Source organism: Odontesthes bonariensis, chromosome 2 (genome assembly GCF_027942865.1).
Source record: "Odontesthes bonariensis isolate fOdoBon6 chromosome 2, fOdoBon6.hap1, whole genome shotgun sequence".
NCBI lineage: Eukaryota > Metazoa > Chordata > Actinopteri > Atheriniformes > Atherinopsidae > Odontesthes > Odontesthes bonariensis.
The window spans coordinates 10,077,903-10,090,811 of record NC_134507.1 but is presented as its reverse complement, the minus strand read 5'-3'; the positions used below and the strand labels follow the sequence as shown (position 1 = coordinate 10,090,811).

At 40.4% G+C, this 12,909-nt stretch overlaps 1 protein-coding gene across 2 annotated transcripts; it reads left to right on the top strand.

The window, feature by feature from the left end:
- The first annotated feature begins 1,803 nt into the window (after positions 1–1,803).
- On the top strand, positions 1,804–5,923 carry LOC142390831 (spastin-like). Of its 2 annotated transcripts, none has more exons than XM_075476634.1 (16): positions 1,804–2,182; positions 2,262–2,345; positions 2,424–2,507; positions 2,603–2,754; positions 2,832–2,965; positions 3,050–3,143; positions 3,235–3,309; positions 3,430–3,501; positions 3,595–3,670; positions 3,755–3,846; positions 3,951–4,030; positions 4,133–4,175; positions 4,262–4,341; positions 4,445–4,515; positions 4,596–4,636; positions 5,214–5,923. In XM_075476634.1, exons 1-16 carry the CDS (start codon positions 2,065–2,067, stop codon positions 5,337–5,339), a joined length of 1,422 nt encoding a protein of 473 aa, XP_075332749.1. In that variant the 5' UTR covers positions 1,804–2,064; the 3' UTR covers positions 5,340–5,923. The 2 variants fall into 2 exon arrangements, with proteins under 2 accessions (XP_075332749.1, XP_075332740.1); XM_075476625.1 differs by having other exon boundaries at positions 2,421–2,507.
- Positions 5,924–12,909: the final 6,986 nt, after the last annotated feature.

Below are 12,909 nucleotides of genomic sequence, written 5' to 3'. Positions count from 1 at the left end.
TAGTCAGTTTTAAAAGAAGGTAAGCTGTGTAAAATGTAAATGAAAGCAGAATGAAGTTGTCTGCAGATAATTTGTACACTACATTTAACTGAAAATAGTACAAAGACAACACAAAATATTCAGAGGGTGGCTGTGATAATGGGCTTTGGTTTGAGAAAATGAGAGCAGACAGGGTGGAGCGATGTTCTGACTCAATCAATCGGTTTAGATTTACTGTCTCAGGTCTTTCAGTATTTACTCAGAAAACATAGGACTAGTATAGATGTTCAACTCTACTGGGTTCCAGCACAGATTGCCTTTATGGATAAGAGTTTCTGGATAGGAGTTATGTTATGGACATTCGATTTGGTAGAGAGGGGTGAAAAAAAAACTGGGATCATGACAGTTAGTCCTGAACATGCTTTAGGGTAGTACAGGAGACTAAATGCTAAATGGAAGAGAGATATGATAATAAAATTAAATCAAAATAAATAAAAGTAAATGAAAAAATGTATTTATCCCAAAAGTAAATTGTTTAGCTGCCTCCATTTTTTTTCTTATGGTTATAAGCTTTTATTATGTATTGTTACTCCTGCTGGCAGGGATGACCTCCTGTATTACTCTTTGTTACATTGTAGTTGAAGAAGTCTATCACTGATCATGTTCTGTTGTTTTAACACAATCTTATGGAGGGGGTGGTCAGTGTTGTTCTTTATGTTCATTAACTTGTGCATACTTATTTATACAGTACTTTATACTTCTTTATACTTCTTTATACAGACGACCTGGTTTCCGACCATAAACCGCCCTTAAGGTCCACAGGGCTCCAGCTGTCCCCAGCACAGAGCCAGCTTTATTTATCAGCTTGTTCAGTTTCTTTGAGTCCCTGGCTCTAATGCTGCTTTCCCAACAGATGGCTGCAAAGCAGATGGCACTCTCCACCACCACAGACTTGTAAAAGATACGCAACATCTTGATGCAGACATTGAAGGACCAAAGCTTCCTCAAGAAGTACAGTCTGTTGTGTGCTTTCTTGAAGACAGCCTTGGCGTTGTATTTGCATTCCTCAGCCACCTCCACCTCTTCACCTTGGATGGAGACAGTGCTTGGCTTACTCCTGGTTATCCTAAAAATCAGTCTGTGTGTGTGTGTGTGTGTGTGTGTGTTCAAGATTTGGTGATTGTTCTTAATTCAATGAGGTAAATATAATTAATCTGGTCTAAATAACAGATTTTTGGGGGGACAGGTGGAGTGGGGAGTAGCCACCAATATATGTTTTATAAAAGAAAAATTGAAAATTTAATGAACACCTACATTTTTCCTGAAGTAATACAAAAAGTGTTGGGATGGAATAAAAGATTGGAAAGCCTGTCAAGATTGAAATATGGAAGGCATCATAGGATCAAATGGAAGTGGGGATTATTTTAAAAAAAAATCGTTATTACTGTAAAATAGCAAACTTACGGAAGAGTATTAGGGCCAGGCATAAGAAAAATATTTATATTTTGCCTGTCGAGAATAAAGTCGACATGTCGAGAATAAAGTCGAAGACTTCATTTTAAAAAAAACCTTTAATCTCGACATGTCGACTTTATTCTCGACATTTCGACTTTATTCTCGACAGGCAAAATATAAATATTTTTTCTTATGCCTGGCCCTAATACTCTTCCATACAAACTGGATACGTTTTACGTGAAGAAAAAGAGGGGCAATGGAGCGAGTATTCAGGTTTTGTTTCCTTTTCTTTTCGTATGTTTTTTTTTCCTAGCCTAGCTGCTCTCCTGCTGTTCTGTGTACTCCGCTACGGTAGGTGGCTGTATAGTTCTCAGAGTTGATATCGCCGAAGAGATCAAGGCGGAGGCTTGTGTCAGACCTGCGAACACAGGGGGAAATGGAAGCTAGCAGAACTGTTTTTATTCTGTAGTGATAGATCACAGTTAGAACAGCATATGTGGCTAAGAGGATGTTATAAAACACAGCGATATCAAGCACATTTAAATGTATTTTAAAGCTATATGTCGCCGTGTTTTATTTATTAACGAGCTGAGTTAGAACTGATAGCGAGAAAGCGATAACACGGGACTAATGTCTGCCAAAATAAACGCAACCAAAAGCAAAGACAGCGGTGAACTTATTAAAAACCACCACAAGCAGGCGTTTGAGTATGTATCGAAGGCATTAAGGATCGACGAGGATGACACAGGTTTGTTTATTGTGTGACTCATCAACTGGCGTGTGTGGAAGCCCGTGATAAACATCCCAAACCCTGTTTGTTTTAACAGGAGAAAAGGGGGAAGCTGCGCAGTGGTACAAGAGAGGAATTGCTGAGCTTGAGAGGGGCATTGCTGTAGAAATCACAGGACAAGGTATCCAAGCAAGCATCACATGTACACGATGTCCAGTGTCGGCATGCTTTAGCTTTATGCTCCGTGTTCTTTCAGCAGGAGAGCAATATGATCGAGCGAAGAGACTCCAAGATAAAATGGTCACCAATCTGACCATGGCAAAAGACAGGCTTGCTCTGTTAGGTAGGTGACATACTGACAATCTTATATGTGAGTGTTTTCTGTGTTCACTGCTATTAACAAAGTTATGTAAACTTTGTCCTGTTCTTTCTCCACAGAGACCACGTTGGCATCCAAACGGAGAAGCGATTCCCAGCGCACCTCAAATGTTCTTCCAAAGACTAAACCCCCCCCTGCAGCCGCAGGTGTGTCCCCTAAAACCAGGCCCTCCAATGCTGTGAGACCCCCACCAAGACTTGCTGAGCCAAAGGTGATTTTTGTTGTTATTGTCATTTCATGCCATTGAGTGGCGCCTGATGTATAACTCTGAACTTGATTTCCATTCAGGTGACCCCCCGGACTGGAAAACCTTGCAATGGAAAATCTAGTGCTGTGAAACAGCCCGCAAAGAGGGATATGAAAAACTTCAAGAATGTGGACAGCAAACTGGCCACCTTGATTCTGAATGAAATTGTTGACAGGTATCTGAAGCAAAGTCACTGGGACATACTGACATAAATACACAAAGCACACCAGTTTAAAGCGTCCTCCTCTCTTCACCACAGGGGGGCAGCTGTATCCTTTGAGGACATTGCAGGTCAGGACCTGGCCAAACAAGCACTCCAAGAAATTGTCATCCTTCCTGCCTTAAGACCAGAGGTGATCACTTGGAAACGTTTTGCCTTTGCTTAGTAAATCCGTCCTTTTTGGTCAGTTGTAACTGTGACGCCATTTCACAATTTCCTTGTAGCTGTTTACTGGCCTGAGAGCGCCGGCACGTGGTTTGCTTTTATTTGGCCCGCCTGGGAATGGGAAAACCATGCTGGTATGTTAAGTGTTCATCTCAAGAGAACAAATGTCCTTCAGATCAAACAGATTTATCATTTGCATGTATGTCTTATTATCTTACCTTTATTGTCAACTGCCTCTTATTTCCTGATGGCAGGCCAAAGCAGTCGCTGCGGAATCTAATGCCACATTCTTCAACATTAGCGCTGCCAGTTTGACATCAAAATGGGTGAGAAACATCATTTTCATTTTTCTGCAGCAGGTCTCCACGTTGCACCATTTCTTTTTTTCTTTCTAACCTTTTCCTTCATCGCCGTCACAGGTGGGAGAAGGCGAGAAGCTTGTACGAGCACTGTTTGCAGTTGCCAGAGAGTTGCAGCCTTCTGTCATCTTTATCGGTACGTATTACGTTGCTCTACAGCCTAACTGTCAGAATTTCAGCTCAGAAATCAACCTCCCTTTGTCTTCCGTTTGGCACACAGACGAAGTGGACAGCTTGCTCTGTGAGAGGAGGGAGGGGGAACACGATGCCTCTCGTCGCTTAAAAACTGAGTTCCTCATTGAGTTTGATGGGGTAAGGGTGTCAGCAGGCTCAGACATCAGATCACGAACGCTTCTCGGAGCGCTTCAGTGACCTAACGCAGGTGTCATTTTCACATCAACGCTTCTGGGTTTCAGGTGAATTCCGGAGGGGATGAAAGAGTGCTGGTGATGGGAGCCACTAACAGGCCTCAGGAGCTTGATGAAGCGGTTTTAAGGTACACGATGCAACCGTTCATGCTGTACATTTTATCTTTTGTTTTATTTGTTTTATTGTTATTTTCACACAGTCACGGATATTTGACTTGTTTATCTGACAGGCGCTTCGCAAAAAGGGTTTATGTGGCATTGCCAGATGAGAAGGTAGTAATTTACCAATGACTGTTTTTACATGCCAATGAAGTTTAAGAAAACGTCTTACTCTTGCTTTCTAACTGCTGTTCCCTCAGTCAAGATTCACGCTGCTGAATAACCTTTTGGGAAAGCATGGAAACCCATTGATCACAAACGAGCTGTCCTACCTTGCAAAGTGAGCGTCACATTAACAACTTCAACAGCAATGTTTCATTTCAGTGATTTATTTATTTATTTTTATTTTTTCTGCCTTAATCTACAAATTTGTTACTTGACAGAGTGACTGAAGGGTATTCAGGAAGCGATCTGACGTCTTTAGCCAAAGATGCTGCACTCGGGCCAATCAGAGGTATGATCCCTTTATGTCCTCGTCATTATAAATTTTTCTAGAGACGATTCATTTTCATGGGAAATTTGTCTTTTTAACAGAGTTGGGAGCAGATCAAGTCCGAAATATGTCTGCTAATGAGGTGAGATACTTATGTTAAAGTACCCAGATTGTTCCATGCCTCTCCTTTCTGCTCATTTGCCAGTACATAATAGGACTTGCAAGTCTAAGTTTTTGCTCATCGGGACATCATAAAAAATTGATCTGGTCTTTACCAGGTCTTAAAATGAGGTAAATGAACATCGCCACGTGCTGTATTACACAGTGTCCTTATTTATTTAACAAAAAGTAATACAAAATGCAGAATCAATGTGGGGGGGGGACTAACTCCAACCCATGATTCAGAAGCTTGTAGAATCCCCTTTAGCGCCCACTCTTCTGTACAAGTGTGCTCTGAATGCTGCTCACCCTCCTATGGAAGAAGTGAGGGCGTACTTTTTCACACACTGCTTCTGCATTTTTGCTTAGTTTTTGTTAAATATATAAAACCACAGAGTTATATGTCATGTGTTTTTGTTTACCCGAGGTTCTATTCACACGATTCTAAGGTCTGGTAAGGACCAGACGATTCTTAACATCGTCTGGATATGGAAAAACTTAGAATTCAAAGGAAATGTACTCTTGTTTTGACGTGATTGTCGCTGTGTTTGTGTTCGCAGATGCGCAACATTAAGAAGAAAGACTTTGAGGATTCCCTGAAGCGCATTAAGCCTACTGTTAGTTCAACAACTCTTAATATGTATACCAAGTGGAACAAAGATTTCGGGGATACAACAGCTTTCTGAGCTTAATTGTTCACTTTGGGGGGAGGGGGGTCTAAAGAAAACCATTTGTAGGTTGGTGAAGCTATCATGTGAATATTTGGAAGCTTTTATGGGAAAGCTTCGCAAATGCAGCTCTTAAAAGTTTCTTTTATTACACAATGCACTGTCTCGCTGTGTGATGTTCGGACTTATTCTGAAGAATGTCTCACAAAATTACAAGTCATCTCTGTCTTTCCTCAAGAGTTTCTGTAAATTTTTACTAACATTGTTCATCTACATTATTGCATATGCCCCCTTAGTGATCTATACAGTATATTGAAATTTTGATGGGATTAATCACCAAGTGCTCTTTGTACTCAGGCATACATACAAGAGTGCTAATAAGTGGGAGTTTTTTTTCTTTCTTTTTTTTTTCTTTTTTTTCTTATTTAATTGTAGAGAATTTTTCCATTTGCATTATTTGTTTGTAGATACCGGTACTTTGAATTCCTCGGAGAAGACCTAATTTAAACATTTATAACATGTAGCTCAAAGTAATCCCTTTGAAAGAACTGTAATGGCTTCCCGTCTCCTCATCCATCAATAAATGCATTCATTAAAGTTTTCTCAGTGTTATATTTTCTGCTAAATGTCAGATCAGAGCTTCGAACATGATACCCACATGCCTCTTTATCCCAAAAGGGGTAGTTTTGTTTATTTAAATATGACAAGGAACACACCTAAACACTCTTTGCTTTAAGGTTGCAGGATAACAGGATACAGACTCAAAAAGCATTTTCCAACTCATCTTTACATGTATAAAGCATTGTTTTATTTAACTTTATTTTTTGTTGGTTAAAAGTCATATCATTGTTTTGTGTTATTGTTGGAAAAATTCTAGTGAAGTTCTCACTTTTAATTTTCATCTTGTAATAACTGGAATTCTTGCGGTGAAGTGAGAAGGAGGTGGTGCCTCTCTTGTAGGTAGATGGTGCTACAGTTCCATGACTGCCGTCAGTGTGGGCAGATGCTTTGCCTGCAGCCACAGATGCGTCGAATTCAGTTTAAATTCCATAAATGAAAAATAAAGTCCATGCTAAACTGTCCCAGCAGTCAGTTTGAATTGGCTACGTTTCCAGTTTGGGGTATATCTGACAGTTCATACTTGGTGTGTTCATGCACCTACATGTATGTGCTGCAGTGACATCACACGAGTGACATTGGCAGGACCCTAAAACTGTCCCCCACATATTAACATGGCTTGAGACTCATGCCAAGCAGGAATCAGTTTTTTTTTTTTTTTGTGTCCTCCAAACTTTGCGTGAATTCCCTCTTGCTCCCAAAGGTCCTTCATATGGTTAGCTGGTGGTGCCGTGCACACTTTATGAGGCCCAGTGGCTGCATCATCTCTTCCTGTGGTTTTGTTTACAGATTTCGCAAACATTTTCTGCAATTCATGAAGTCCGTCGAGCTTGCCCTTAGAGTTTTACTTCCCTCCGTTTTCTTTTCAAAGGAGATAAACGTGCAAAACACTCTCCCTCAGAGCTGCAACCACACCTACTCAGTTTTTCCCCCAAGGGAGAGATGGTGGATGGAGTTTATTTTTTTTAACATGTCACGACTGAAGAGCTTCTTTCATGACGCCAGACAGGAATGAAGAGTGCTAGAGGTTAGGGTTTAGTCATCGCCTTTTCTTCTGTTTACTCTGCCCTGAGAGCATCATTGATGATAAACAAACCGTCTTTATGAGACACTAGTTGTAACACCATGTAGTTAAGTTATTTTCCCACCTTTCAATATTGAATAAAGGTTTGCAGGTGATAAAACCTCCCCACAGAAACACTCTTACAAGACATTTATTTAAGTAGTCTGTAATGACAGTAGAAAGCAGTTCTGAAACTCAAACAATTTGCTTTACATGCTCAACTGACAGAAGATAGTTATTGAGGTGATCTAAACTTCATAAATGACTGACAGTTTCCCTTTTTGGTTGCTTGTCTGAGTCCCACACCTCCACAGTGGCTCATTGATGATTTGAACACTACATCCACTCAAGTCAAAACAGAATAGGTGATCATTCGATACCCCCAGTTAGACAGCACACCCCGTTGACTGTAGAAGAATAGTCAACATGGCGAGGACCTCTCTGACTGAGCAAACATTTAGTGATTGTTTCTTCAAGTGGCCCATTATGAGAAAAGCATGTGGATGGCGGCGTTAAAGTGGCAGCACGTGTCTCACTTTGGGGCATGTGAATTGTTGTGACTGTTCTTTCGGTCCATGGAGGTGTTAATTAAAAACTTGACACATTTGTCAATTGTCATTCCTTACAGAGAATGTTAAACTCCAAAGAGAGAGCAGTCTGACAGTGTTCAGCACCACCTCGAGTCGCTGTGGGCTCGAGGGTTTTTAAGAAAAGCTTGATTGTAAATTGGCGAGCCTCGGAGAAGAGTATTTCCATCGGGATTTGGTCTTTTAATCACCCCGAGTTTAAGGATGTGGTTTTGGGCTCACATAGCGGAAACCCCTCAAGGGTTGAATTGTGTCCACTTTCCAGGACTGACTGCTACTGTTCCACCGGCCAGCACACCCAATACATAACTTCATTTAGCATGAGACTGTTATCTTTATCTCTTGTGGGAGGCTGGAAGCCAAGACTAATGCTCTATCCAATGGCAACATCTGTCTTTTATGAGTAAATTTTTTTTTATTTTTCACTAGATATTTAGGGCATGTGTGTGTCAGTGTGCTTCCAAAAAAAGGGTGTTTGTATGTAGATATAGAAGTACAGTAACCTATATAGTACACATGTGAACATGGGCCTCCTTTGTGCCAGGTCAGCCTCAGTTTGGACCAATAAGCAGAAAGAATTATAAAGAAACATTTCAAGAAACACATTACATTAGCTGCAAAACAAAACGAGAATCATGTATTAAGTTCATAATTCAGGAAATGTTTGCTTTAGATTTTGTAGAAACAGTTTCCTGATGTTGGTTAAACGTTCACTCCAGCAGACAAAAGAAATGTGGTGAAGCCAGTAATGGCTACTCTTACAGTCTGTCTCTCTATTACTGTAGCTATGCTTGCTTATCCTTGAAGGTTGCGTGTAGCTGCAGCCAATCGCAGCTGACACCGGTTGACAGCAGTTAATGGACAGTCAGCTGCCATGAAAACACCGTTAACAATCCATGCTCACATTCATACTTATGATATTTCTATACTTTAACAGCATGTTTGTGGACTACTGAAAGCAGAAGGATCAAACCCAGAAACCCTTTGCTGTGAGTGTATAAGAACGATCACAGCCTCACCATTATTTTTTTCAGGCCATTGTGTGGGACGGAAACTCCTTTTTCTGAAGATTTTCATTTCTAATCACCGTGAGAAGATGTATCTACCTGCAGGTTTTGAAGTGGCCAAAGCCAAACCCCCACTCTCTATTTTCACTCTCACTGCAGCCTGCTAAAGCTGCAAAACATCAAGGTGGATGGAAGGGAGCAAAACCTCGTCATGCCTGCACATGACCTGCAAAGCCATTAATCTCAGTAACCTCAGGAGCCACACCCTCGCCTTTGACTTCTCAGAAACAGATGTATTGGACTTGACATCAGCTTGTCAACGCATCTCTGAAATGGTCTATTTTCAGTATCACTTACAGACGGCCAAGAAACATTCCAAGATTAGTTTTTAAGCTATACAACGCTTTATGTATAATGCAAGAAAGAGAACAGTCATATCCTCCCTTTTCTTAGGACAAATATCCCTTCCCAGATGATGCTCGGGATACATCTTGGACTAAAGTGGACATGTTAAGGCGTGGGTTGACGCAGGGAGGGGAAGCGGAATGGTGCACTGTCAGGGTGAGCGGCTGCCCCGCGGTGCATTCCTTCAGCTTAAGTGCAGTCAAAACACTTGATGAAAAGTGAAAGTGCAGTGAGGACTGAGCGTTTTTCACAAGAATAATTCCCTTTCTGTCATCGTTTTTTTTTCACATAATTTCCTTCCCTTTTTTTCCTCTTTGTTGCCCCTCCCTCAGGACATTCATGTGAGAACAGGAGCAATAGTTCCACTCCACCCCTGAGCCAGGTCAGGTTCACTGAGCATCAGTTTTGTCTGGTTACATTGAAATGCTCCCACAAGCAATAGGGCTGAACACCTATTTTTAAAGCATTGGGCGTTATTACTATTACATTAAAAATCTAGTTCCAGTCACTTGGCATATGTTCCCTACATGATGAGCTTCAGCTGCACATTAAAAAGTTGTTTCAAGAAAAGTGGAGCACTCTTTGTAAAATCTAAACAAAAATTTAATGCAATGATTTGCAAATTGTCGATACCCCATATTTATTTCAGAGGTAAAGATGATTAGGGGTTCACCACTCTGTGAAAGTAATAAAAATTCAAATTGCAAATCTTTCTGGAGTTTCATCTCCTGCTCTGCATATCATCTCGAATGCTAAGAAGTCCCAAGAGGCAAGGCAAAAAATTGAATGGTTGGGACCTCTAGGTACAAGTCTGCAGTGGAAATTATTGCATTGGTTCAGAAACACAGCTGAAAAGTGTCATCACAGAAAACAGTTCACATCACGGCATTAAAAAATGCAAGTTATAACAACAGTGCAAAGAACTAACCTTAAATGAATATTATCTCTCAGTCCAAGTTAATTCAAGGTGGACTGAAGTTGAGAAGAAAGCTATCCTGTGGTCAGTTGAATCAAAATGCAAAAATCTTTTGTGAAATCATGGACACCATGTCTTCCCAGCTAAAGATGAGAGAGACAATCCACTATCGCAGACCTTTTGGTGGTCGTTAGTGCACTTTATCCATGTTTTAAAGCAACACATTGCAATCCAAATCTTTTCTTAGGGAAGGCCTTGCTTACTAAAAAAACATCACAGCATGACAGCACATTCTGCAGATGCCACAACATTATGGCCACATCCATAGTTATAGAGTCTGGGTGATAAAATGTCCTGCCTACAATCAATACCTGTCACCCACTTAAAACATTTGGAGCACTATCAAACAAAAGAATAACAAAGGTTGTCCTGACTGTTTACGCAGTTGAAATCAAACATGAATGAGAAACCATTTTACTCTAGATTCTTCCAAAAAAACCTTTTCATTTGCCATACATTTTTCTACCAAAGGAGGGTTTAAAGGAAATAATTAAAATCTGTTTTTATTTACATTTCACACAGTATCCCTCTAGAAAACAGGGTTGTCTTTGTCCTTACTGTTTATAAAGCGTGTCCATAAAATATGGGGAGCCAGGATGGGTGTTAAAGTGGAATTGGCTGATCATAAACATGATTTAATATCGCATCCAGCAACTTTCAAGTCTTTGAGTCGCTTGTTTGGTAAAGGAGTGCCCTAGTCTAGTTGCTAAAATCAGTTTTCTTACATGTTTACATTATAAGCAACTTTTATGATGTTAACCAGTTTCAAAATGGTTTAACTTGGTGGTATCCCAAGATTAGTGTTTGACCAAGAAATTATTTTTGCAGAAAAAATCATACATTTTGTCCAGGTGGTGGTGCTAAAGTAAAATAATCACCAATGTTATTATCAATGTCTTTACCTATTATGGACATCCTAAAAAAAAAAAATCATGATTATGAAAGAGGACCATGTAATGGCTTGCCAAAAAATCCAATATAGTTCCACTCTGTGATTCCACTCAATGAAAAACCCTCCTGGCTGTACAGTGGTGTGATATTGAGTATTGTCGCTTCACAGCCAGGGGTCCCAAGAGGGTTGCTAGTTTGAATCCCAGCTGGGGCCCTTTGTGTGACGTTTGCATGTTCCCCTGGTGCATGCATGGGTTTATTCCGGGTACTCAAGCTTCTTCCCACCATCCAAAAACATGCATGCTAGGTTAATTGATGACTTTAAATGGTCCCCAATAGTGAGTGAGAGTGGGCATGGTTGTTTGTTTCTACGTGGCATAGTTATACGGTGACCCGTAAAGGTTTCACCCTGTCTCTCGCCCAGTGGAAGCTGGAGCAGGCTCCAGACCCCCCGCAAATTGGATTAAGTGGGCATAGAAAAACCCTCCCTTTCCTCTCCCTCCTCCAAATCCTAAACCAAAAAATATTTTCCACATCACAGCAATACGACTGAGTTGATAAGGACAAGGGCAAAGTTCTTCTGCTTGATGAAACAACATCATAAGCAAGTTGTAAATTGCTTTCTGAGTCTATCAAATCCCAATCACAAAGCACACATAGCTGCTCCTATCCAAACATTCTTTTGAATGTGGTGGAATAAGTATGTGCAGATTATATGTAGGCCTTTTGAAAGTAATTTGCTTTGGCAGGTATAAGGAGAGTTAAGCACACATTCCTGATATGGCATTTGCAATAAACTCATTAGAACTGACGCAGTTTCCAAATTTGCATGTTTGCCGATCTGAACATGTTGGCTTACCTTTCATAAGCTCCATTCAACTTTTTTTTTTATTAAACATACAAAGATTATTCCTATTAAATATTGCGTGTGATACACCTTCAGTCAAATAAAGCTCATAAATAAACAAAGTTTATGAGGCAAATGTCAAGTGCATCTCGTTATTTGTCTTTTGTACGAGATATCAAAATCTCTCAAAGACGTCCTGTTCAAATTTGCCTACGGTGAGACTTAGTTTCATCAGGATATTTCAAAGGAGAATGTCTTGGCCATCAGCTCAGGAGGAGGGCTTGAGATCTTTCCAACATCTCACAGTATTTCACAGCAACATTCACAACTAAATCTAACACACATCTAACATGTTGTGGTTTATTTTTTAGAGCTCTTTGCTATGTTGTATCACTTTGTTGCAGTGTTTTGGAAAAAGCCATTTGGAAATCCAAGGCTTTTCTGCGCAAATGTATATTTGTGGTAACACTGGTGTGAAGAAGTCTGTTTTACCTTGACTGGCTGCCAAGAAAATCACACTGCTAGATTGGTTTCTCTCATTTAGCCTGAGCCTTTAGCTGAACTTGTCTAGGAGCACTCTGCACAGGAGCCAGACTGTCACATGAGCTGTAAAACAGAGGTTTCCTTATCCAAAGCGCAGGACCATGGCATGAACTGCACTCTGTTAGGGGAAAAGAGACAGAGAGTTTGGTCACTCTGGGAATGGTGTTTTGGAATTCTGTCATGTCAACTTCTGCTGATTTTCTGAGAAACACTACAGACCATATTCTATACTTACTAGCTGTCTTAGAAGGCTGAGTCACAGTAAAAGCTGCATCCATAAAGAACTTTTACAGTGATTACATTTAGGAAACTCACATGGAACAGGAAGAAGGCTGTGGTAATGATTGGATGTTTGAGATTGGGATTTTGAGATATGGTAGGGCAGCTCAGCACCAAGAGTTGCAGATTTAATGAGCACCATTGCAGCATCCTCTGTAATTCACTGTATGATTACAGTAAAAGTAAAATGTGAATTCACCTGTAATGTGCTCAGTGGTACTACTTATAACTGGCCTTATATTGCATAGCCATCCAAACCTGGGAGTTCATTACAGCAATTATAAGTGTATTTAAAAAATAATGATAGAGCATAAGTAAACATGGTGGAAGTCACATAAACCTGAAGGGAATAATCACCTGGCCCGAGTGAAC

Bases quoted from the DNA above. Each gene is read 5' to 3' on its own strand.
- LOC142390831 (XM_075476625.1), top strand. From the start codon at position 2,065: ATGTCTGCCAAAATAAACGCAACCAAAAGCAAAGACAGCGGTGAACTT. The intron at 2,966-3,049 runs GTATCTGAAGCA...TCTTCACCACAG, and splicing joins CTGAATGAAATTGTTGACAG to GGGGGCAGCTGTATCCTTTG. The intron at 4,176-4,261 runs GTAGTAATTTAC...CTGTTCCCTCAG, and splicing joins TGGCATTGCCAGATGAGAAG to TCAAGATTCACGCTGCTGAA.